General features: G+C 32.7%; 3 protein-coding genes across 5 annotated transcripts; 1 reads left to right on the top strand and 2 right to left on the bottom strand.

Moving 5' to 3' along the window:
* The first annotated feature begins 3,209 nt into the window (after positions 1–3,209).
* On the top strand, positions 3,210–4,199 carry LOC105140801 (miraculin-like). Its single transcript, XM_011047788.1, has one exon. The coding sequence runs from the start codon at positions 3,315–3,317 to the stop codon at positions 3,942–3,944; it is 630 nt and encodes a 209-aa protein (XP_011046090.1). The 5' UTR covers positions 3,210–3,314; the 3' UTR covers positions 3,945–4,199.
* Positions 4,200–5,025: 826 nt separating this feature from the next.
* Positions 5,026–5,905, bottom strand: LOC105140800 (kiwellin-like). Its single transcript, XM_011047786.1, has one exon. It carries the CDS (start codon positions 5,838–5,840, stop codon positions 5,193–5,195), a length of 648 nt encoding a protein of 215 aa, XP_011046088.1. The 5' UTR covers positions 5,841–5,905; the 3' UTR covers positions 5,026–5,192.
* An 11,622-nt stretch (positions 5,906–17,527) lies between these two features.
* Positions 17,528–19,956, bottom strand: LOC105140798 (GEM-like protein 7). Of its 3 annotated transcripts, XM_011047783.1 has the most exons (6): positions 19,684–19,956; positions 19,560–19,592; positions 19,436–19,468; positions 19,275–19,340; positions 18,884–19,143; positions 17,528–18,203 (listed from the first exon to the last, which is right to left on the bottom strand). In XM_011047783.1, the coding sequence occupies exons 1-6, from the start codon at positions 19,751–19,753 to the stop codon at positions 18,030–18,032; spliced, it is 636 nt and encodes a 211-aa protein (XP_011046085.1). In that variant the 5' UTR covers positions 19,754–19,956; the 3' UTR covers positions 17,528–18,029. The 3 variants fall into 3 exon arrangements, with proteins under 3 accessions (XP_011046085.1, XP_011046086.1, XP_011046087.1); XM_011047784.1 differs by lacking the exon at positions 19,436–19,468 and having other exon boundaries at positions 19,684–19,953; XM_011047785.1 differs by lacking the exons at positions 19,436–19,468; positions 19,560–19,592 and having other exon boundaries at positions 19,684–19,950.
* Positions 19,957–25,444: the final 5,488 nt, after the last annotated feature.

Below are 25,444 nucleotides of genomic sequence, written 5' to 3'. Positions count from 1 at the left end.
TGATAAAAATGGGCTCCAACTAGGCCGAATGATTCCAGTTTTGAGGAATTCTTTGACTATATTTTTTATCTCAGTTTTCTAGTAGTGAGGATACCTGTAAGGTCTTACGTTAACTGGTGGCTGGTTTGGCAGCAACGGTATCCAATGATCATAGCTGCGCAGAGGCGGCAACCTAGTGGGTTTTTCAAACACGTGCAAATTCTGATAGTATTTTACTAAGGTCTAGTGGCATTTTGTTTGCTTGAATAGCGTCATCTATCATCTCATGAATAAAGAACCCCATACCTGATAAGTGCAACAATTCATTTTCACTCATAGTAGCGAGCTCAGAACTTCTCATTCCTCACACTACATGAGTCCCACCAGATTGTGTGAAAGTCATACTGAGTTCCTTGTAGTCTATTTGAATTGGACCTAATGTCACCAACCATTGCACTCCTAAAACAGCGTGATAGGTAGCCTCGGGAAGCATGTAGAAATTAGCTTGTACAATGAATCCTTGAATGGAGAGGGAGAGTCATATACAACGTCCAGTGCACTCAATAATTTCTTTGTTTCTGACAGTTACCTGAACTAATTTTCCACAGACCACTAGTAATCCAAACTTGGTAACTACAGACTGTTCAATAAAATTATGGGTACTGCCCCAATCAATAAGCACTATCACTTCTCGATTCACGATCTTCCCAATAACGTGAAAGGTTTAGGGATGGGTAGTTTCTATTCGGTGGTTCAAGCATTCAGACATATACAAATTTCCATGATTCGATAATTTATCTATTCCACGAGCTAATAATTTATATTAATTATTTTAAAAAATAATATAAAAAATAAAAATAAAAAAATTCTTCTCAACTCAACTTTATTTACTCAAGCTTTCTCTACTGTTTTTTCATTTTCAGTTTTTTCTCTATTTCTCAGCTCTTTAATATGTATATTTATAAACAAAACTAAGGAGACTGGAGCATAAATCATGCTATAATTTATACCATCAATTAAGTTTTTATTATATATTAAGTAAGAGATAAGATAACGTTTGTCTCCATTATCAATACCAACCAAGGCATGAAATGATATTTCAGGAACGGCATCTTCTAATGATTCTATATCCATGTCCATATCAATTGTTTCTTCTTCTAACTATACATCAACCATCATAAACATATGCGGTCGCATACAACGATGTCCCGTAATGTACTTTTCATCAAAATAGAAGCATAATCCCTTTTCATATCTCGCCCTAGCCTCGTGTCTCATGAGTCACCTAACATGTCCATTGAGAATGCCAATTGCCAGAGGTGATTGATGTGAGGGGAAGGGTCCAAGCAGTCCCACCGTGGTACTCTATTGAGGTCGGGACTGATAAGAGGGAACTGCTGGTCGAATTTGGTAACCAAATTTTTGCTAAAAGTGGTTTCATTCCTCAATGAGATGAGCTACACTAATTATTTCGGATTGCATTTTTGGTTGCTTAACTTGTACATCGAATCGTATATCATCCTTCAATCCTCCAATGAAACAACTCATCAAAATTTTTTATGGTATATCTCGTGGGATAATTTTTTGCATATCTCTTGATAAATAATAATATATTGAATTAATTCAAGTTAAATTTAGAAACTCAAAACATAAAATTATAATAACTTTATATAAAAAAAATAAAATAAAAATTATAAAGGTATATTTTTAATTTACTCAATATTAAAAAATAAAATTTTAAAAAAATATTCAATTAAAAAAAACTAAAAAAACCGACCCTGGTCTTCGTTCTCTATCTCTTATGCGCCAATGACTGCCTAGGTTGTTTTCTTTGAAGACCCTACACTTCGAAATAAGACATGGTTTTGGTGATTAGCAATGAAAGTTTGTGTTTTCTTTGTTATTTTAATATTAAAGCTTCCTCCACTAGACGACATTAGCTTGTTTGTAATAATTATTGTTCCATTAATCATTATCATTCAATCCAATGAAAATAAATAAATAAACAAAAAACCATAGTCTTTTCTATGCACGCTCCATTAGTGATTAATTATTTTATAAATCTTCAATCTCATAGGTTTTTTCTTTTTCTTTCTCTTTTTCTTAGTAATGAATTGAATCTGGCTTGTTTTTTTAGAGGATGAAAGTTACACATGTTGAAGCACAATATCAAAACTCAAATTTATAGAATTGCAGGTTACATATATAGAGATTATGTGGTTTGGGCCTTTTCTATCCATTGCTGGGCTATGTGCTTTGTCGTTTCGACTCTTAGGAAAGCCTGTGCACCATGCATTTCTGACCTGTGATAATAGGATATTATGATCCAATGCCACATCATCCCCGGAAGATTTTAAAGATTCATATAGAAAGGGTATTGTTTTGAAATTAAATTAAATTAAATTTTAACCGGGTTAATTATGTCTCTATTTGACATTTTATATTATTCGAGTTTCAACGGGTTAAATCTTGTTTGAATTTATTTTTTTAGAATCGATGTGTTACGCCATGCCACATTTAATAAAACAATGACTGCATTTGTTCTTATAATAGACTTTTCATTAATGTATAATAGGACTCTTTTCTTTCCAGTTTGTAATTCGTCTAATCAAACACTTCAGGTTCCGATATGTGATTCTTTCTCTGGGTGGAGACCTTGGCTCTGCTATGGTGATGTTTGAATGAAATTAACCATGGTTTTTCAAATAATAATGTGACCTTGTATTTTGCTTTTGGATTTTAAAACAAAATAAAGATCTTCGAGTTGGGAGAGGGGGAAGTTTATTGTTCTTGTGCTGGATTTGGACTGGGGAGAGCTTGGAAGTTCATTGGAATGGTTGCAGTATGTGGGCATGTTTTCGTCGATCACACCGAACTACGACTTGAACACACCAAACTAGACAAAAGCCTAAAATGCTTAATCAAATGCTCACTCCTCCAACTTAATAAAGATTGAAGACATGAAGACCTTACTGATCTGTAGTGATTCCGTTGCAGATAAGGCATAAAGAATAAGAAGCACGATAACATTAAATCAAAATTAATCCATGTTGATCGATCAATCCAAATGGTGTAGCTGTCAAGCTGCTCGAGTTTCACCAATGAATTCTCACCTATTTTTTGAGGCATAGCACATACTTTAAGAAGTCAAATAAAGTTGGCATGACGGAAGTAATGATTACAGCAAAGACAATATACATGTGCTCCATGAGTTATCCAATCCTTTATTTCTAGCACTTATCGTGCATCCCTTTCCCAATTCTAGCTCGATAAATTGAATCTCCTCTCCATTGATTTTTACATCCAAGAAAAAAATATATCAATAGAAGGTAAACATGAATTATCCAATGTTATTGTTGTGCTTACTCCTCCTTGCCTTTGCCTGCACAAAGCAGTCAATAGCTGCCGCTGAACCAGTGCTGGACATTGATGGTGAAAAGCTTGTAGCAGGCACCAAATACTATATCTTGCCAGTGTTCCGTGGGAGAGGAGGTGGGATTACGATGGCTAGCAACCAAACCAGCTGCCCACTTGCTGTTGTCCAAGACCGTCTTGAGGCATCAAAGGGTCTTCCACTTACTTTCACACCAGCTGCCGACGACAAGAAAGGTGTGATCCTTGTTTCTACTGATCTTAACATCAAGTTTTTAGATAAGACAACATGTCCCCACTCAACTGTATGGAAGATTATAAAGTCTTCGAACTCGAAGGTACAATGGTTTGTGTCAACTGGTGGGGTTGAAGGAAATCCTGGTTTTAATACGGTGGGCAACTGGTTCCAGATTGAGAAAGCTGATGATGACTACAAGCTTGTTTTCTGTCCTACTAAAGTTTGTAAGTGTGGAGTTTTATGCAGGGACATTGGGATTTATATTGAGGATAATGGGACTAGAACACTGTCTCTTAGTGATGCATTACAACCTTTCAAAGTCCAGTTCAAGAAAGCTTTGAAGAAAAACTCGTGAGTGAATGCTCAAAACCTTGCGAGAGCTAGCTACTTCGTAATAATAAATGTACCCTTTTATGCTGCTCTTGTTCTTGGTTCTAGTATGTTAGTGGTCTCGATTTCCCTGCATGCCTTCTTTTCCCAAGTAGAGCCCATGGCTCTGCTGTAATAATGTTTCAATGAATCCATATGGTTTATCAGAATAATAAGGTTGGGTTTCTTGTATTTTGCTTATGAATTTTGAAATGAGAACTTACATATTGGTATAATCTTAGACTTGGATTGGGAGAGATGAAATTTCTTCTCTAGATTACCTTACAAAATGTCTGAAACTAGATTACTTGAGAGGCAGAATTTGCCTAAGAACTTGCTTGCTGTAGATTCCTGATAGCTTTTTCATAACACAAGAACCCCATAAACCAGAATTGAAAATTGTCATATGTGAGTATTTCTGTATTGTTGTGGCTTTTTCAAGACAATAGGATTTACGGGAAAAAAAAAAGGAAAAAGAAAATGAACCTGTTATGTAAAGGATCTTTTTTAGTTTCCACATCAAAGAGATTTTTTTTTTTTTAGAATAGAATTGATTTATCTTTTTTTATCATGATGCTGTCAGATTGAAGGGATTTTTTCCCCTTTTATCTCAGGACCAAGAAGTTGGATACTGGATAACACTACTATTCTTCAACATTTAGGGTGAAAATGAATCACTGTAACAGTCTTGTTTGCTTGCATAAACTGATCAGAACCCAATTATTGACTCACCTTGTAGGGTGTTCTGACAAATTGTCCATAGAAGAAGGGATGGTAATCGCCTTTCACTGCAGAAGGCAATCTTATCAGTGGAGCCCTGCAATAGGACCAGCTGTGGTTGATAAATAGCACTGTGATGCCTTTAATAGCTCTTCTCCTTCACCGACACCAAATTCCTGCTTTAACACATTCTCCGTCCCAGCTTGTTGAGTTGTTTTTGCCCCTAATCTCAACTTCGCTTTCACTGTTTCAGAGAGTTTTGCCCCCAGTCTCACTGCAAATTATATTATGTCACATAATGTGGACTAGACTTTAATAATTAGAATTAGAAAAAAAAAGTTCTGATTTTCATTTTTCAATGCTAATCATTTCATGCAAAGAGTACAACTTTTAGTCTTATTTTGGAGGGGATTTGTTCAGAAAGGAAACAGCCAAATAGATCTTTCTCTATTCATCTTATTGTCATTGACTAAGTAGCTAGACAGATTGACCCATTTAAGATGAACTTTGCTAGCTATGCTATGGACCACGTAACAGGCACAATACCCAGATCCTTATTCAATGCCAAAGCTTCCCACACAGCGTCTGATCCATCAACAATATTATTCTCACACGGTGGCAGAAACCCATGCTCACTATCAGATCCATGCAAAGTATTAAATTCATCCACAACCTTAGCAGTCACACTCCTTCCATTACTAGCACTAATCTTGATCATCCTGCCACATCTTGACCCGCCATCATACCATCCTGTTGATAGCGCAAGCACTCTCTCAGTTTTGGCATGGTACCTCTCATCACACTCTGACGGTGCTCCTCCTTCACCGCCTTCACTAAAATTGTTCAAAGTTAATTTAGCTTTCGTAGTGGATGTCACTGGAGATGAGAATTTATATTTAGTTGGGAAGGATGGTTCTTTACATAAACGTTCTCCTGAGAGAGGGCGGTTGCCTGGAGGTGGTGGAGAAGAAGGGCTGCTGCCTCCTCCTTTGCATATGTGGGTGTCAACATCAGGATCATCATTGCATTTGCCTTTGATGCATATAAGCTGGCCATCACAATCATTCAAGGTATTACAAGGGCCATTGCAAGAAGAAATTGCGTGCGAAGAGATGATGCTGCGAAGAAAGAACACACAAACTAAAACAAATATCTTTTCCATTTGCCGTTCTTTTTTATGCTAGCTTTTCGGTTGAAGAGAGATACAACTAGGTTAGATTTGGAATTATATATAAGCCTAAGGTTAAGGAGTTCCATGGAAGAAGCTTTCGTATTCAATTTTACTAAAATCTCGTCGTCAAAATCAACCAAAAAAGCCAGTCCAATTAAGTAGGCATTTGGCAATAAATGATCACAATTATGTTAAAATCATGAATTAACTATTAAAATTTTATGATTTTATAAGTTAATATGTATTTAACATACTAAATTAAACAAAAAATTCAAAATTAATAAAATTAAACTTAACTTATATGAAATTAGCAAAATGGGTAAACTCAATTCAATTTAACGAGTTTAATAAATTTATGATATGAATCATGTCAGGTTCAAATTTAACCTTAAAATATCTGCTAACTAGTTTTGCAAGAACCATATTATTCAAATTGTATATTGGATAAAGCTAAAATTTTATAGGAAAATATTATATATATAAAATTATATTGTATTAAATTTTCAGGTCAAATGGAGATAGGGAATATAATATTTCAAAGGGTCAAATTTAGTAATTAGTATTGTTAAATATATTAAGCAAGACCTTCATGTATTATTTAAGACATATCTACAGTTACTTGTGAATTTTTTTTAATTAAAGTTGGGATAAGAACTAAATATTTGAAACTTTCCAACTATATATCATAGGTCTAATAATTCATCCAAATAAAAAAGAATATGTTTGAAATTATGACTCAAATCTGCCAGGAATATGCAAAAACTGAAGATTCAGACTCCATAGGGGGATTTTAACATGAAATTTTTATTATTATTCTATTTTATTTTTATTTAATTTTAAATAATTATTTTTAATTTAAATTTTTTCTAGTGCATTAAATATTGTTTAGGAGTTTATTTCATTATTGAATTTATATTAGTTAATTACTAATTTAAACTTATTAATTTACAATCCAAAAGAAGTCTATCAAAATTTACTGTGATAAGAACAACCAAATTATTACTAGATTTATATATGATTGCTACCTTTCAGTATTTCTCTTCTCTATGTCATTAATTTATTGATTCATTTTATCTATTTATTTTATTTTATTTGAATTATTTATTGATTATAATATTGTTTACTTATTTTATTATATTTTAATGAAATTAATTTTTAATATATAATTAATTAAAAAATTACTTATGATTTTATAATTGATTGTATTTTTGATATTCTGTTAAAAAAAAACTTTTTTTTTTTTTGACAACCTCAAATGATCGGTTTCCATCATGCCATGATATACAGTACAGGATAGGATAAAGAATGGGGAAATCAATGGTCGGCTTTTGCTTTCTTGACACATGCATGTGTCTTTTGAAAATATAGTAAGAAAACTCGATAAATTTTGCGAAGAAAAAGACAAACATAAAAAGAAAAGAAAAAAATAATGATGGCAGTACTGTAGTGTAGATGGCTATTATGGTCCGAGTCTATCCTCTAGTTATGCACGGTGTGTGTGTGAGAGAGAGAGAGACCTTTTAAATGACCAAGTAAATGACCTTTTAAATGCTAAGATTATATATAATAATTTTCATTGATCAAACCCAAAATGATAAATGGACTTGTTGTTAATTTTCATTACAGGTTGGAGGGCTGCCTGCCATATATTTTGTCCGTGCGGGTCCTGCAATATATTAATTCAAAAGAGTTGTCACTCTCCATCAATTGATTCGTTGTATTTCGGTTACGTGAAAGCATTTTTTTCCACAAATATTGTTTGTTGTCTTTCTCACAAATTAAGAGGTCTGGTGCTGGGATAGAGTTTAATTTTGTGGCAACCAACCCGGAGGGCAACGCGGTGTGCTGCGATGCAACCTCCGGTGTACCGCGTTATCAAACAGTCAGGGTGTTATCAAATGTACTGTGTTGTCAAATGGTGTTAAATTAATTATTTATTTGGTATTGTGTTTTAAAAATATTTTTTAAAAATTTAAATTTTTTTAAAATTAATATATTTTTTGATATTTTTAAATTATTTTAATGTGCTCATCTCAAAAATTATTTTTTAAAAATCAAAAAAATATTATTAACATATTTTTCTAAATAAAAAATATTTTATAAAATAATTATAGCAACACATTTAAATACACTATAAACCCCAATAGTAAAGCAAACAAAAAAATTTATAAAATTAATTAGCAAATAGAAAAACTAGGGGAAGAGGGAGGATATAAGCCTGTGACTGTGTAGAGCAACCCATGGATCAAACAATAAAGGACCATGGATGGATTGAATGGGTAATCATCTAGATTAATTTTATTTTTTAAAAAATAAATAGGTTAAAAATGTTGTTTTGTACAAAACAATTAAGAAAAAGATTATTTGGATTTTGATTAAATTTTACTGGGTAAATATCCGGTATCAAATCAACCCGCCCGCCCCCCCCCAGACTAATTCAGCTATGTATAGACAGACTGAATTTAAGGTCTATCAGTCGAGCCAGTCAAGCTTTACAAGGGTTCTACTGACAGTTTCCTGTGTAACAAAATTTGAGCCATTTTTTGATCTTTAGCACTTTCTCTGTGTAACAAAATTACTCTAACGTCCATTCCATGTCCATCTTTTAATTCCATCTCCTCCATGTAGCAATGGAGCTCAAAACCTCTATAAATTAAATTTTTCTCTTCCTCTTAATCTTGATTAATATGTCAAAACTATTTTTCTAAAAATATAATTCCTTCTTTAAAAAAATTTAATTCCATATAGAATTCAAGAATTATCTATCACTAATTAATGACTTCTTCTTAAAAAATAATAACTAATAATTAATTATATGTTTGGAAGCAAGTGAAAGTTTGATAATTTGTTATAATTTCTAACGAGACATAGTTATTAAACTTGTGTCAGCTCAAACTTAACCCATGATCATAATGAGTAAGATAAAGAATTTGATAATAAAAAAAGATAAACAAAATCCTTGAAAAAGATCTCGATTAGAAAAAAGAATTAAGTTTTATTATTGTGACAAGGCTAAGTATATTATTATAATAAGTCTTTTGGAGGGGCATTAAACTTTTTAAATCTAAAGATTAAGTTCTTCTTTAAGGATTCTCGTGTCAAAGTTAAAAGAAAAACTAGTAGAAAGCTTAAATGTATTTGAGCTAATAATGGTGGTGAGTACAAGGATCTTTTCGATAGGTACTTTAAGGAAAATGATATTAAGTTGGAGAAGATAATTTATAGAATTTCATAACAGATTGAGATAGCTAAGAGAATGAACATAACAATTATTGAAAGAATTAAATATATACTCTCCCATATAAAGTTGTTTAACTCCTTTTGAAGTGAGGCAATAGAGATTATAGTTGTCATGATCAACTTTTCTATAGTAGTTTCTTTGGACTTTGATGTTCTAATTTGAGTATGGAAAGGAAATGATGTCTCCTATGCATACTTGAGAGTATTTAATTGTAAGACATTTGTACATGTTCCTAGAGATGAAACATCTAAGTTTGAAAATAAAACAAACCTATGTCTTTTCCTGGGTTTTGAAGATGAGTTTGGCTACAAGTTATAGGATCCAAAAAAGAAGAAAATTGTTAAAAGAAGAGATATTGTTTTCTTTGAAAACCAAATCATTGAAGACTTTGAATAGAATGAGAAAATATAACTCAGTATTTGTATTCCTACTAATTCAAATTTGAGACCTAATCCACAGTTAAGTTTGATATCTTTTAATCATGGGAAGGATTTTTAAAATGATGATAATGGTTTGTCTATTGAACCACTAGTTAATGATGATGAAAATGCTGATGTTATTCTTGAATAGATTATCTAAAAAGATTCAAATAAGCTATAATTAATAAGATTCATTAGACCTCACCAACCTTTCACCATATATTCTCCTCAAGAGTATGTGGTGATTACTGATGGTGAGGCCAAAATGCTTTGTTAAGTTATGTCATGTGAGAAGAAAAATAAGTGATTGCAAGCCATGCAAGTAAAGATAAAATCTTTATTTTGAGTTACTAAAACTTCTTAAATGCAATAGAGCACTCAAGAATAATTAGTGTTGCATTGTGACAGTTGCTATTTATGAAGAATTTCTTACATGAACTTAGACTAGTTCAAGAAAACTTTATGTTGTATTGTGACACTCAAGGTAAAATATATCTTAGTAATCATTCTATTTTTCACTCCCAATAAAAATACATTAAGGTTAAATATCAATAAATTCAAGATGCTATGAAGATGAAGTTATTTATTAGTGAGAAGATCCATACCAATAATAATGTATCAAACATGATAAAGCTTTGTAGAAGAGAAACGAACCTAGTAAAGCTTACCAAATTGAAGCTTACATGCTAATCATCGACATGATAAATTCCTCACATGATGCTTAAAGGAGGATTTGTTATGTATGGTCTCATAGCATATAACAATTAGATCACTATGTATTTTAAATGGAAAAAAAAAAAAGAAGAAGAAGAAGAAGCGAAACAGGTGATATAACCAGAAAAATTCATTATCGTGGTGCAATGGTTTTTCAAGAAAAAATAAGAGCATAAAAGATAAAAATGAAAGAGAAAGATGAGTAATACATCTTCATTCAATGATTTCCAACTTATTCACTACTAAATCAGGCTAAGATTTTGACAACAAATTTCAAATATAATGCTTTTATTTATAAATGGTTGGATGGAAGAGTGGTGTCTAAATAGGTTATTTTGGCATAAAACAGAGTGGTTAGCATTATGAGATTTTCTCAAACTTATTTCTTTTTAATTTTATTATATTTCAAAAATAGATTATTTTTGATATTGTAAATGTTGCAATCCTTAATTATAGTTAAGGAAGAACACTTTTAAACTCATTGTTTATTGTTAGTGAAAGTTTTTAAATAGATTGTAGTCTCGTGATTTTTTATATATTTGATTTTTCATATAAAATTCTTGGGGTTAAATGATGTGATTATTTGTATTATTTTATTAATTTTAATTCCACTTCCAACAAGCACAAACTTAAATCAATCACCACTAATATAAATCTTTGAGAAATTCAAAGAGATATATTGGATCTCTCGTGCAATAATAAATGCATGCAGACGACATATAATATATTTTTATTTTCTCATAAATTGTAAGATATATTGGACCACTTGATATGGAAAAATACTTTTCATTGGACCACTTCATATGGAAAAAATACGTTTTGTACCAGGAATTTGACAATTGATATGAGAATTGACCTTAATTACACGTGTAGGACTTCGTCAATTGATTTCTCAAGGATAGAAAATAAAGAATCGTGTTTAATAATTAATTATTGGAAATTTTAAGACCGTATTTTTAAATGCCATTGGTTAATTTTATAAGTAAGGCACTTTGAAATTTTATTTATCAAAACACTCAATTTAGCAATAAACTTGTGTTCTTAAACACTCTATTAAGTAACGAGAAACCTTCTTTTAAATTAAAAATGTTTTTCGGTGTAAATACCATAAATATCTATCTAAATTTCACAAATAATTAATTTCATTTTAAGACTGTCTTTATTTTTATTATTTTTTTTTTTTGCGAGGGATCATATACATATCTTCAATATCTTGCAATTACATAACTGATTTTCATCCGATAATCTGCAAATTACTGAACCAAATCTTATAAAGCGAGTTTTATTCTACGAAGTGTATCTTAATAAATCTCTGTAGAAACACTTTTTCTTAATCTTCTTTCATGCACAAAATTAATAAAGGTTACCAAGCGTAATTAATTTCTTTTTCTTTTGTTCTTATCATACGTCTTTTTGTTGGCTACAACACTGTAGTTTTCACTGTTCATTGCATTGGATTTTATTTTATTCTCTAACTAAGATTTCTTCAGGTAAATCAAAGTCCATTTTTTTCTACAGATTAAAAATGAACTGATTTCTTGTTGATGGCGAGCTGGTTAATCTTTGTTTTCCCGTAGAAACACTCCCTCGCTACCTCATCTAAGATGTTTAATGTCCCTTTACTAAAGTTGGACGTTCTAGGAAGAAATATATGCTTATTTTGGGAAAACTAGGAACAACCGGACACTAATTTACCCGGATCAATTCAGTGGAATATAATTATAATTCACAAGTCCCAATTTTTTCCCTCTTTGTGCAGTAAAACAGAATCAAACAATGATGAAAAATAATGCAAATAATCACAAAATCAACACCAAGATTTTTTAACGTGGAAAACCCGATGCGGGAAAAACCACGGGACCGTAGTCCACCTAAAAACTTTCACTATCAACAAATAATGGGTTCACAATCATTCTTCTCCAGATTCAACTAAGGAATACAACATATATATCATCAAGAACAACTTATTCTCGGATTACAACAAGATTAAAGGAGAATTATTTGAGAAAAACTCACAAAACTGACAGCCCCGTTTTCTGTCAAAACGGCCAGCTTTCACACCACCAATCTTCTATCCAACCGTTCAGAATGAAGATCAACGTGTCTAGAAGCTGCTGTCAAAATCTCAGCCCGATCCAACGGTGAACGAGCTGGAAATCGAAGAAAGAATGAAGGCTGCTCTGCTGCCTTTTCTTCTCTTTTTCTCTCTTGATTTTCTTCTCCTCTCTTCTAATTTCAAATCTATTGCTACAGTATCCGAACCACACTAATATTAACACCAAGAGACAGCCATCACATGACATTTAATGTGATGGTCCCACCATCACATGGTGTGGGACCATACACAACAAATCTCCCCCTCACACACCATATGAGGAATTCGCCATACCGGCGATCAATATGTAAAATTCAATTTAGGAGGCTCTGACAAGCCTGCTTCCCTTCTGCAAAACTCAAACTTCTCTCTAGGTAGAGGTTTGGTCATCATGTCAGACACGTTGTCATCAGTATGGATCTTCTCAACAACAAATAATTTCATCTCCATAGCATCTCGAATTCATTGATATCTAACCTCAATATGCTTTGATCGAGAGTGAAAAGTAGGATGCTTACTGAGATGGATTGCACTTTGACTATCACAGTGCAATACAAAGTTCTCTTGAACTAGGCCAAGTTCATGCAAGAACTTCTTCATCCATAACAACTCTTTGCCCCCTTCAGTAAGAGCAATATATTCGGCCTCTGTAGTGGATAATGCAACACATTTTTGCAACCTTGATTGCCATGAGACTGCTCCCCCTGCAAACTTCATCAAGTATCCTGATGTGGACTTTCTAGAATCAACATCACCAGCCATATCTGCATCTGTGTATCCATCCAACACAGGTTTATCATTACCAAAACATAAACTGAAACTAGAAGTACCTTTGAGATACCTGAGTATCCATTTCACTGCTGACCAGTGTTCTTTACCAGGATTAGAGAGGAACCGACTAACCACCCCAACTGCATGAGCTATATCCGGCCTTGTGCAAACCATGACATACATCACGCTACCAACTGCGGATGCATAAGGAACCTTTTTCATCTCATCTTTTTCTTCATCACTTGAAGGACACTGCTTAGAACTTAGTTTAAAGTGGCTTGCAAGTAGAGAACAAACAGGTTTGGAGTTGCTCATGTTGAATCTCTCAAGTACCTTTTGAACATATCTCTCCTGAGATAGCCAAAGTTTTCCCTTCTTCCTGTCACGTGTGATCTTCATACCAAGAATCTGTTTTGCTGGTCCCAAGTCTTTCATTGCAAAAGACTTGCTCAACTCTTCCTTCAACATCTGAATCTTCTTAGCATCATGGCCAACAATCAACATATCATCCACATACAACAAGAGAATAATAAAGTTTCCATCTGGAAACCTTTTTATAAATACACAATGATCAGAAGTGGTCCTGTCATAACCATGATCCACCATAAAAGAATCAAACTTCTTATACCATTGTCTTGGAGCTTGCTTTAACCCATATAAGCTCTTTTTCAACTTACAAACTAGCTGCTCTTTACCTTTTGCTTCAAACCCTTCAGGCTGCTCCATGTAGATCTCCTCATCCAAATCATCATGAAGAAAGGCAGTTTTCACATCAAGTTGTTCTACTTCAAGATTCAAACTAGCAGCTAAGCCAAGCACAACTCGGATTGAAGACATCTTGACCACTGGTGAAAAGATTTCTTCAAAATCAATACCCTTCTTCTGACCGAAGCCTTTCACAACCAATCTTGCCTTGTACCTTGGCTGTGAGCAATGCTCATCAATTTTCAACCTGAACACCCATTTGTTCTTGAGTGCTCTCTTACCTTTAGGAAGCTTCACTAACTCAAAGGTATGGTTTTCATGCAAGGATTTCATCTCTTCTTGCATTGCTTTCAACCACTCACTTTTCTTCTCATGTGACATAGCTTCATCAAAGCATTATGGCTCTCCCCCATCAGTGACCAACACATACTCATGAGGAGAATATCTGGTGGAAGGTTGGCGAGGTCTAGCTGACCTTCTCAATTGTGGCTCATCTGAAGCTTCCTGCATAACCTGTTCGGGAATAACATCAACATCATCATTAATTGCTTCAGGATCACCAACTAATGGCTCAATAAGAGAACCACCACCATCATCATTTTGCAAGTCTCCCCCATGATTAGCAGGCATTAAAGGTAACTGTGGAGTAGGTCTTGGATTTGAATTAGTTGGAATAAAAACAGTAGACTCTGTTTTCTTCTTTTGTTCAAAGTCTTCAATGGTTTGATCTTCAAAGAAGATAATATCTCTACTTCTCACAATTTTCTTCTCCTTTGGATCCCATAACCGATAGCCAAACTCATCATCTTCAGAGCCCAAGAAAATGCACTGCTTTGTCTTGCTGTCAAGCTTAGACCTTTCATCTCTAGGAACATGTACAAATGCCCTGCATCCAAACACTCTTAAGTGTGCATAAGAGACATCTTTTCCTTTCCAAACTCTATCTGGAACATCAAATTCAAGAGGAACTGATGGAGAAAGGTTGATCATCGCAACTGCAGTCTTCATTGCCTCACCCCAAAAAGACTTAGATAGCTTTGCATGAGAGAGCATACATCTAATTCTTTCAACAATGGTTCTGTTCATTCTCTCAGCCACTCCATTCTGCTGTGGAGTCTTAGGAACTGTCTTCTCCAACTTGATACCATGTTCCCTACAGTACTTCTCAAAAGGACCCCTGTATTCACCACCATTGTCAGCTCGAACACATTTGAGCTTTCTACCAGTTTCTCTTTCAACTCTGGCATGGAAATCCTTAAAGACATCAAGTACCTGATCTTTGGATTTCAAACAAGTGGCCCAAATTTTCCTGAAGTGATCATCAATAAAACTAATAAAGTACAATGCACCTCCAAGAGACTTGTCAATCATAGAGCAAACATCAATATGAACTAAATCAAGAACATGCGATCTTCTATGTGAAGGTGATCTTTGAAATGCAACTCTGTGTTGTTTGCCAACTAAACAATGAGTACATGTGTTCAAGTTCATACCTTTTAATGGAAGGTAGTTCTTCTTGGCAAGGATGCCAAGGCCTTTCTCACTTAAATGTCCAAGCCGCTTATGCCACAGATCAGTAGAGCAATCTTCAATTGCATTCACCTCCCCTTTGATCACTTTGGCTTGTGACATGTAGAGACCCATTTTCTTCCCTTTAGCAACAATCAAGGAATTTCTGGAGAGCTTCCATTTACCATCTCCAAAGTAATTGTGATAGCCTTCTTCATCAAGAGTACCTGTAGAGATCAAGTGTAGGCGCATATCAGGCACATGCCTAACATCTTTGAGTAGCAACTTGCACCCAGTATTGGTTTCCAACCAAATGTCTTCAATGCCCACAACACTAGCCATCCCTTGATTTCCCATCCTAACTTAACCAAAGTCACCAGCAGTGTAGGATGTGTAAAAATCATGTCGGGGTGTAACATGGTAAGAAGCTGCTGAATCTGCAACCCAGGTGGTATCCTGACATGCAAGATTAACACAACCATCATCACAAACAATGGCAACATCACCATCATATACAACTGCAGCTGTACCATTCTCTTCATTCTTGTCTTCATCTTTACCCTTTTTATCTCTTTTATACTTTCTGCAATCCTTTTGCATATGCCCAGGCTTGTCACAATAATAGCACTTAAAACCCTTTCTTGACTGAGATCTTCCTCTTGGCTTCCATTTGCCTTTTCTATTGCTGGATTCTCTATCTTGCTTGCTGTGAGAGAACCTGCTTGGACTTCTCCCTCGACTTTCTGTAACAAGTGCATGAGACTCAGAAGTGCTTGTGTCTTTCCTCCTCTTCTTTTCATTGAGGATACAATCCTTCACTGTTTTCAAAGTGATCTTCCCATTCGGAGTAGAATTGCTAAGTGACACCACTAAAGTCTCCCAACTATCCGGCAATGAACTCAGTAGGATTAGTGCTTGCATTTCATCAGCTAAATCCAGATTCATCAATGACAACTGATTCAAGAACCCTTGGAATACATTTATATGCACTGAAGCATCTTCACCATCTCTATACTTCAAATTCACAAGGTCTCTAATTATAAAAACCTTGTTTTGTGCACTCTCCTTAGCAAATGTTTCTTTCAACATCTTCCAAACTGTATAGCAGTCATGTTCTTGAGAAATATGATTAATGGACTTAGAAGATACCCATTTTCTAACATTAGCAGTAGCCTTTCTATTTAGTCCATTCCATTTTGCATCATCCATATCATCAGGCTTTATTCCTTTACATTCAATCGGTAAAGCCAAATCATTGCAATATAAGTGATCCTCCATCATTGTTTTCCATAAAAAATAATTTGAGGAAGTAAGCTTTATCATGCCCGAATCTTCCTTTTCCATTTTAACTGCACAAGAAATTCAATCTACACAACCAGTGCTCTGATACCACTTTGTTGGGAAAACTAGGAACAACCGGACACCAATTTACCCGGATCAATTCAGCGGAATACAATTACAATTCACAAGTCCCAATTCTTTCCCTCTTTGTGCAGTAAAACAGAATCAAACAAGTCCCAAGATTTTTTAACGTGGAAAACCCGATGCGGGAAAAACCACGGGACTGTAGTCCACCTAAAAACTTCCACTATCAACAAATAATGGGTTCACAATCATTCTTCCTCATATTCAACTAAGGAATACAACATATATATCATCAAGAACAACTTATTCTCGGATTACAACAAGATTAAAGGAGAATTATTTGAGAAAAACTCACAAAACTGACAGCCCCGTTTTCTGTCAAAACGGCCAGCTTTCACACCACCAATCTTCTATCCAACCGTTCAGAATGAAGATCAACGTGTCTAGAAGCTGCTGTCAAAATCTCAGCCCGATCCAACGGTGAACGAGCTGAAAATCGAAGAAAGAATGAAGACTGCTCTGCTGCGTTTTCTTCTCTTTTTTCTCTTGATTTTCTTCTCCTCTCTTCTAATTTCAAATCTATTGCTAGAATACCCGAACCACACTAATATTAACACCAAAAGACAGTCATCACATGACATTTAATGTGATGGTCCCACTATCACATGGTATGGAACCATACACAACAGCTTAGGCCTATATGCATGCAAGGAGTGGAGGCCTGAAAGTCACAACTTAAGTACTCTGCCTTAACATTGACCTCTAATCCAATCATTCAGATTAAAATTAGTCTCCTTGCTGTCGTGCTCTCCTTTTTATTACAACTCTGACATCAACTATTGAAAGCTTAACACACAAATAAATTTTGAACCTCCCTTCTTTAACTCGGACATATTCAACACACCTACACCATGCATTCTGAATGCACGAACCTTATATTTATAAAGGGACTACAGGATAAAGAGAATCCCAAATTATCATATTCCAAGAAGGATTCTAAATGCTAGTGTAATAAAAATTCTAAACACAAACTCTCCTTTTGGACTACAAATCTTGCTTGATCTGGAATCCTTCTCCTATCACAATATTAATATCTACCATTTCCTGTTTTTCCTTTTCCCTTCCGAAATGAAGAATTGGTTTCAATCATCCATAGAAACGGAAAAGGTAGGAAACCCTTTGAGCATTTCCTCTTGATGTGCTCTAAACTACAACTTTGTACGTAAAATGTATACTGCACACTGTTAAAATTAAGACGACAATGTTGTCTAAAAGATGAGCCTTTTTCTCTCGCCTCAGAACTTAGTCACCATTGCATTTGTCTGATCTTGAGATCAACCTCTTAATCTTTTGCTTTGAAATTACCTAGCTTGGTAGAGTTTGCGCATTGCTTTCTCAAACTTTTGACGAGCTTTTTCGTAACGCAGGAAGTCCATGAACAGGAATTCAGAATTATCCTCTGTTCGTATTTGCAGGATCTTCTGTTGTGGATGACCATAGTTGCTCCATCTAATGTTCCTTAGTGGTATCTCAAACTGCTCATGAATATATCAAATTTCAACGGGTCAGGTTTCTTTTGCATACAGGACCAATTAACCATGCAAATTCATACAGTTCAGTTGTTTGATAATATGATTTACATTCATAAAACTTATAAGTCAATTAGAAGAAACATGAGAAATTTTAAGACTAAAATGTAAAATGTTCCAAATTATGGGGATGCCACAGCGCCCCCTTTAATTAGTTCCACCCCTCATGGAAAATACTTTTAGTAATTACCTCAAGTCTCTGTTAGCGCCAGATAATGAATTGGGTGGATTGATCTATTCAATTCAAAACTAGATTTTAACATGAATGACCTGATTATCAATTCACCTACCAGGTTAATCAGGTCTAACTGAGTTTATTTCCACCAAATTTAATTTAAAACTTTAATCGACCTAGGTTTTGGATTACTGAAATGACCTATCAGATCAGGATCAATTGGTCATTAAGTCAACCGAGTTGAATATCTACATGGTTTAGAAATAAAGTCTTCGTCTTTTTTAAAGGAAGAAATTGAAGACAGACGAACTCTGCATCCTATGCTTCAATACTTTAGTGTGCAAGCGATCAATACATTTAAAAAAAATAAAACTACAGCTTGCAATCAATTGAATAAGACTTCGCCTAGTTGAGACAAGAAAAATATAGTAAAGAGGAAATACTTATTCACCTGTTCAACTGTTTGATTTTGCTGCAAAATAGGAAAATTGAAGGCAATTGATCTCTGACTGCAGAATGCTATCTTTTCAGTAGAAATAAAGAGAAGTCCTGCAACAGCACCAGTTTCAATTGAAAAAAAGCAGTGTGATGCCTTTAGCAGCTTTTCTCCTGCTCTAACGTCAAATTTCTGCTTGAAAATGTTCCTCCTCCCGCCTTTTCTGATTTTCTTTGCCTCAAATTTCATTGTGTCTAAGAGACCAGCCGATCTAACTGCAATTATGACACATGATTAATGATGTTAGTTTTCTCTGAGGAAGAATCCCATCCTTGATTTATTCATTCCTAATGAGAAAAATAAAGAGCGATACATCAAATAATTCAAGGGAAGGAGCCTTAATTACCACGGTCAAAGTAATTTGCAATGGTGCTGCTTGACCCCCCAGCTGCATCTACATCTACAGCTGCACCTGCAAGTCAGTGAATTAAAGTTATCCACACAACATTAATTTATTTAGATACAGCAATCATAATTGATGATCCTGGGGAGAGCCAGAAGACGAACCAGGATGGTTAGAGAAAGAGGGTGTTCCTGCACCTGCAAGTCAATGAATTAAAGTTATCTACACAATATTTATATAGATTCAGCTATAATAATTGATGATCCTGGGGAGAGCCAGAAGACGAACCAGGATGGTTAGAGGAAGAGGGTGTTCCTGCACCTGCAAGTCAATGAAGTAAAGTTATCTACACAATATTTATTTAGATACAGCAATACCAATAGATGATCCTGGGGAGAACGAGAAGACGAACCAGGATGAGTAGAGGAAGAGGGTGTTCCTGTTTGCTCATACTGTGGAGGAGGGATTTTCCTCTGAGACATTTCTGTCACTCAAAGGAATTAAAGTGCTTAGATTTTACTTTTGTTTAGAGGAAGAGGGTGGGTGTTCCTGTTTAATGGTTTTTATGCGTGTTTGCGAAGATGATGAATGCAATCACAGGATTTTTCCAAGCAGTTTCCACGCATCTGCATACAAATATTACTATTTCAAAAGGTCATAATTCTTCTTTTTTCGTACATCATTTTCAATCCAGAAGATTCTATTGGTGAAAATTAAATTTGGTAGGTGAATGGAAAGTTAAGCCTTTTTGGATCATTGTATACAATTATTGAAATTTCACCCACAGATGATTTCGGAATGAAAGACTATATTCCTCGAGATTGTGAATGCTATGCATTAAGTGTTTATTTAAGATACTGTAGCTTTTATGATTGTAGTTTGGAAACTAAGTCTAAGAAAAGCCACAAATTATAATTATTTTTAAATTCAAGTTTCTATCACTCTCTTAATGAAGAACATAATTAAATAATAAAAATCAAATCATTTTTGAAGTTTTTTTTTTTTTTCTAAAAACATCTCTGACCGCATAGAATCTGAATTGATACACCAATATCAAGGTTAATGTTATTACTTTCAAGCTCTTAAGAGATGGAAAAGGATGCCAATGGCTTGTTTTGCTGCTGTAAAAAAATATTATTTTCTAAGTTATTATTTGTTTTTGCGAATAAAAAATTCTTGTTTAAAATTAATATTTATTTTATTTTTAGATTTTTTTATATAATGAAATAAAAAAATAAATTTTAAAAACTAAAAAAATATATTATTTTAATATATTTTTAAATAAAAAAACAATTATTATCGTAATAGTTTTAATATATTTTTAAATAAAAAACAATTATTTTCATAATAGTTATAATAAAAAAAGAAGAAAAAGAAGAAGAAGCAACCATAAAGCATTGCATTGGCTTTTCTCAAGGATAGCTACCTTAATGAGTAACCGTGTTGACCAAAGAGGGAGTTGATGTATGACAATGCTGAATAGTTTTAAAAGTTTGTACTTGTGGTGTGGCCTGGTGATAATTCTTTCAGGGTGTCTACGATTACGAGATTGAGGTCTCATGATTAGCGTTGTTACCTCAAATTTACACATATTTCTGTGAACCCTAAATAAAAAATAATAATAATAATTTTTTTTTCCCTAAAAATCCTCCAACGTCCCAATTTTCTAGAGCAAGGTCAGTTGGCCCAGAAAGAGACGGATACTGATAAAACCTAGAGCTAAGCTCATGAGAGGGGATGAACAGGCTAATAATCTATGTAAAGAGATCAAAGACAGCTAAAGCCCGCAAATGCAATCGCTTTTGTTTTGTTTTTTTCAAAAAAAATAAAATAAAATCATGGGGAAGCGGTATCCTGCAGTCATGAAAGACAAGAATTTGATTAACCAAAAGCAGACAAGATTTATTTAGGCTTGTTTTTGCCGTATTTATTATGAGTATATTTATGAGTTGGTAGGGATTATTTTTAAAATATTTTTATATTGAAATATATTAAAATAATATTTTTTAATTTTTTAAAATTATAGTTAAAATCCACGTATCAAAATAATCTAAGACATTTAAAATCCACGTATCAAAATAATCTAATACATATAAAAAAATAATTTTTTTAGAGATACAGTTGGCCGTATTTCCAAGCTATCCTTTAAGTCTGCTAACCTACTTTTCTTTCCATAACTCTTGAAGACATGCTTTCAGGAAGCAAACAAAACATGGACGACGTTGTCTCTTCATAGCCTTGATGAAAGTGATTGTTATTGCAGTGAGGTGTGGTTGAGAGCTTGAAAAGCAGGGCATAATCTCTTATCAAACAAACCACAGTTCGAATCGCAATCGAATTCCTTACAAGAACATACATCCCTACTCATCAGCTGCAATAATCAGCAGGTTGCCTTCTTTCCAAGTCCAACAACAAAATTCTTCTTTGGAATCATGATGTCTCTCCCCGTCCAAAGCAGAGAGATCAACAAGGAAAGAATCTCGTGACAGAGTAGTCTCCATCAGTCTTGTTCTTCAACATAACAACAAACTTTGGCACAGCCCTTCGTGGATGACTCGTTACATCAACTTTTAGCCTCTCGCAGGAAAGGACGGCCCCTCTGATCAGTTCTTACTTGTGGCTAAGCTTAAAGTTGTTAAAATTATAATTTAAATCTTAAAATTATAATTAATTTTACAAGTAAATATATATTTAATGTGTAAAATTATTCAAAAACTTGAAAAATATATGAAATTAAATTAAAATCAGATAAAATTGTTTAAAATTAATTGAAATCACATAAAAACATAATTTCATCATCAATTTAATAATTTCATCATAGAACATAAAGTGTCATTACTATTTCCTTTCATTATGAGTGTACAACAATTATTAGTCTATCGCTATTATAGAATAAAAGCAAAATCATGTTATTTTCATTGTGTTTAGTTTCACTTTTTTATTATGTTTAGTTTCACTTTTAAACACGCATAACAAAATTAAAATTTTTAAATTTCTAAATCCTTAATGTTTTCTCTTAGTCGGCCAACAATCAACTATCATCAACAACTCTTTTTTTATTATTATTTTTCTATTATTAATGATGTTTTTTTTATCAACTATTATAAGATCTAGAGTCCATACAACAATAACAACATTTCTCCAATTTCTACCAGGTAAATTATTTTGTTTATTTTTTTCACCTCCCGCAAAAAACATCATGATCTAAAGTATAAAGTAATTTATTTGTAAAATTATAGACATGTCACTTGTGTCATGGATCTCTCAACAAATCCTAGACAACTCTTAACATAAATTGACAAGAGGTGGTTTTAGCAAAAATTTCACTATAATAATTTGAATGGTTCTCTCTTCTTTGTTGTTAACTACTATGGATGATTTTTTTCCTGTCTGTTTCTACTTATCGGTGCACAATGCACACTACACACAAATAAACTAAAAAAACATTAATTATTCCTTATTTTGTTTTTAAGGTTTCTAATATTAGTTTGATTGGATTTGCAAGCTTCAAGTTTGATTGGATTCATGATTGATTTTTTCTAGTAGCAATATTGATAGTTTAGATTAGGGATAAAAACCTATATTTGTTTTCTTATTTGTGATTTAAAGTTGTCTCATTTGGTGCTTAAATCTTTGTATGACTATTGTTTAGATAATTTTGTTGATCTTAATTAAGTTCATTTGAAGTGGGTTTACATATTACTCTAATAATGTTAAAGATTGAGATTCTAATTTAAAGTTTGTATCTTTACTTACTTGGTTACATTAAATTTGTCTTTTTTTTTTAATTAGTTTGTTAGGGATTAAGACTTAATTGAGTTTGGATTTTCTGCATGATATCAATCAAAAGTAAACAACTATGTTATTTGTTTTAGTCCTCGAATTTATTGTATTGGAAATTCATTCAGTTTATATGATAATCTAACTGCATGCTTAGTTCTATTTTTTAGAAGGTTTACTTCTTGTTATATTTTTGGTTTATTTGACATTTAAAAAGACATGATCCAAAAAGAAAAAAAGTAGATGCATTTCATGAGGAATAATAAGGAAGATGAAGTTAATAAATCTAGTTTTAGTTTATATGACACAACAGTAGATTATTTATTTAAAATTTGTTAATTATTAGTTAATAAAAAGTTACTTAAATTATATCTGAATTTTTATTTGAAGCATGAGTTTTTTAATGTATTTTAAAACTTTTTATGATTTTATGATTTTACGATCCGAGTTTATTTTGCATTTTTCATATCTTTTTGAAAATATATTTTTAACAACCTTGGCTAATCTCGTATTAATGGTCACCACTATCAGAGGCACCATGCTTGAAAATTGCAATCTTGGATGCTATCAATTTAATCACTAATTCAAACAGTTCAATATGGTGAGCCTATTTTATAAAAAAAATATTATTTTGATGTATTTTTAAATAAAAAATATTTTAAACCGCAACTATTATCACAATCCTAAATAGGCCTACAATCTTCGTGGCTAGATCTAAAAGTAACCTGTTCATTTATTAAAACAAAACTAAGAAATTTTTTTGAAAAAATTGATTTGAAAAAACCTTTATAACTCGCTTCCTTACTTATCATGAATTTAAAATTAAATCGAATGAAAATTACTTGAATATAATCTAATTAACTTGTCTAATTAAAAAATAAAAAATATGATTGTTAAAAATAAATATAATAATAAAATTAAAATAAAAAACACCTCTTTGAAATAATTTTAAAAAAAAAATTGAAAAGAGAAGCTTCATTATTCATATGAAGCTGAATAGAGATAATTATTAATCAGGGATATTAATATAAAATATTTTTTATTAACCAAACTCAAAACTAAATTAATAAACCCATAAGATAATTTTCAAATCCACAAAATTATTTTGAATTTAAAACTTTTGTTATTCAAAGCCTTTTTAGAATAATTTATCATTCATGTTTAATTGGTCAATAACTATTAAAACGAAAGTTGACGGGGAAGATACCACCCATCAAAAATAATAATAATAAAAATACTATAATAAATAAATACACTTAATGGTCAATAACCATCGAAGGTTTATTCTTGATAAAATATCGAATTTGTGTTAAGGCTGGGCTGTATTGTTTCTTCCTACGGCTTCCTAGTTCCTGCTGGCCGAGAATGCCCATAGGACATAGAGCTGCAGTCTAAAATGGGCCTTGTGGTTCATAAATATTGGGCCTAAGCCCAACGGTCACCGCTGCCACAGGCACCATGGCTGAAAACTGCAATCTGGGAAAGATTTGTTGCCGTTGATGCTATCAATTAGACTGCTAATTCAAACAGTACAATACCTTATTGAGCTCGTACAAATCATTTTTAAAAAAAAATTTAATTAATTTTTTTTATTTTTAAATCATTTGATATATTAATTTTAAAAAAATAAAAAAATACTATTTATTTTTTTAAACGAAAAAACGCTGCCACAATCCCAAATAGAAACATAATTTATATGGCAAGATTTGAAAGTAACATTTTTGTTTAATAAAATAAATTAAAAAAAAATAAAAAAATAATAGAAAAAAACATTTTTAACCCATTTCCTTACTTATCAAGGATTTAAAATTAAATTATATAAGAATTATTTAAATATAGTTCAATTAACTTATTTAATTAAAAAAATAAATAGGATTACAGTTAAAAAATAAATATAAGGATGAACTTAAAATAAAAAATATTTTAAAAAAAAAAGGGAATTGAGAAGAGAAGCTTCATTATTCATATTATTCATATGAAGCTGGAGAGATAATTAAAGTTTCAAAAGGAAAATGATGGGAGGAAGTAGAAGATGAACAAGGAAGAAGAAGAAGAAGAAATGCTGGAACACCCTTTTTATTTGTTTAGGGTTCAATTAATTTATTTTCTTCGAAATTTCATTAACTTGTTCTTGTTTCAAAGAACAATTATTGAAGCTGAAGAAGTTGTACCAAAACAACTTGTTTACAAGTCAAGCCTTCCTCTACTCTTACAATTTCTCATCATCCAAATCACTGTTCCTGCTTATAAAAAATTACATAAAACATTAATGGGATATTTGAGAATATGATGATAGAAATATTTTTTATTTGAAATTATATTAAAATAATATTTTATTTTTAATTATTAAAAATTATTTTTGTAAAACCAAACAGGCTCTAAGCTTATTATAC

This window comes from Populus euphratica, unplaced genomic scaffold, assembly GCF_000495115.2.
Source record: "Populus euphratica unplaced genomic scaffold, PopEup_1.0 scaffold109.1, whole genome shotgun sequence".
NCBI classification, from domain to species: Eukaryota; Viridiplantae; Streptophyta; class Magnoliopsida; order Malpighiales; family Salicaceae; genus Populus; species Populus euphratica.
This window is presented reverse-complemented; position numbering and strand designations above follow the sequence as displayed.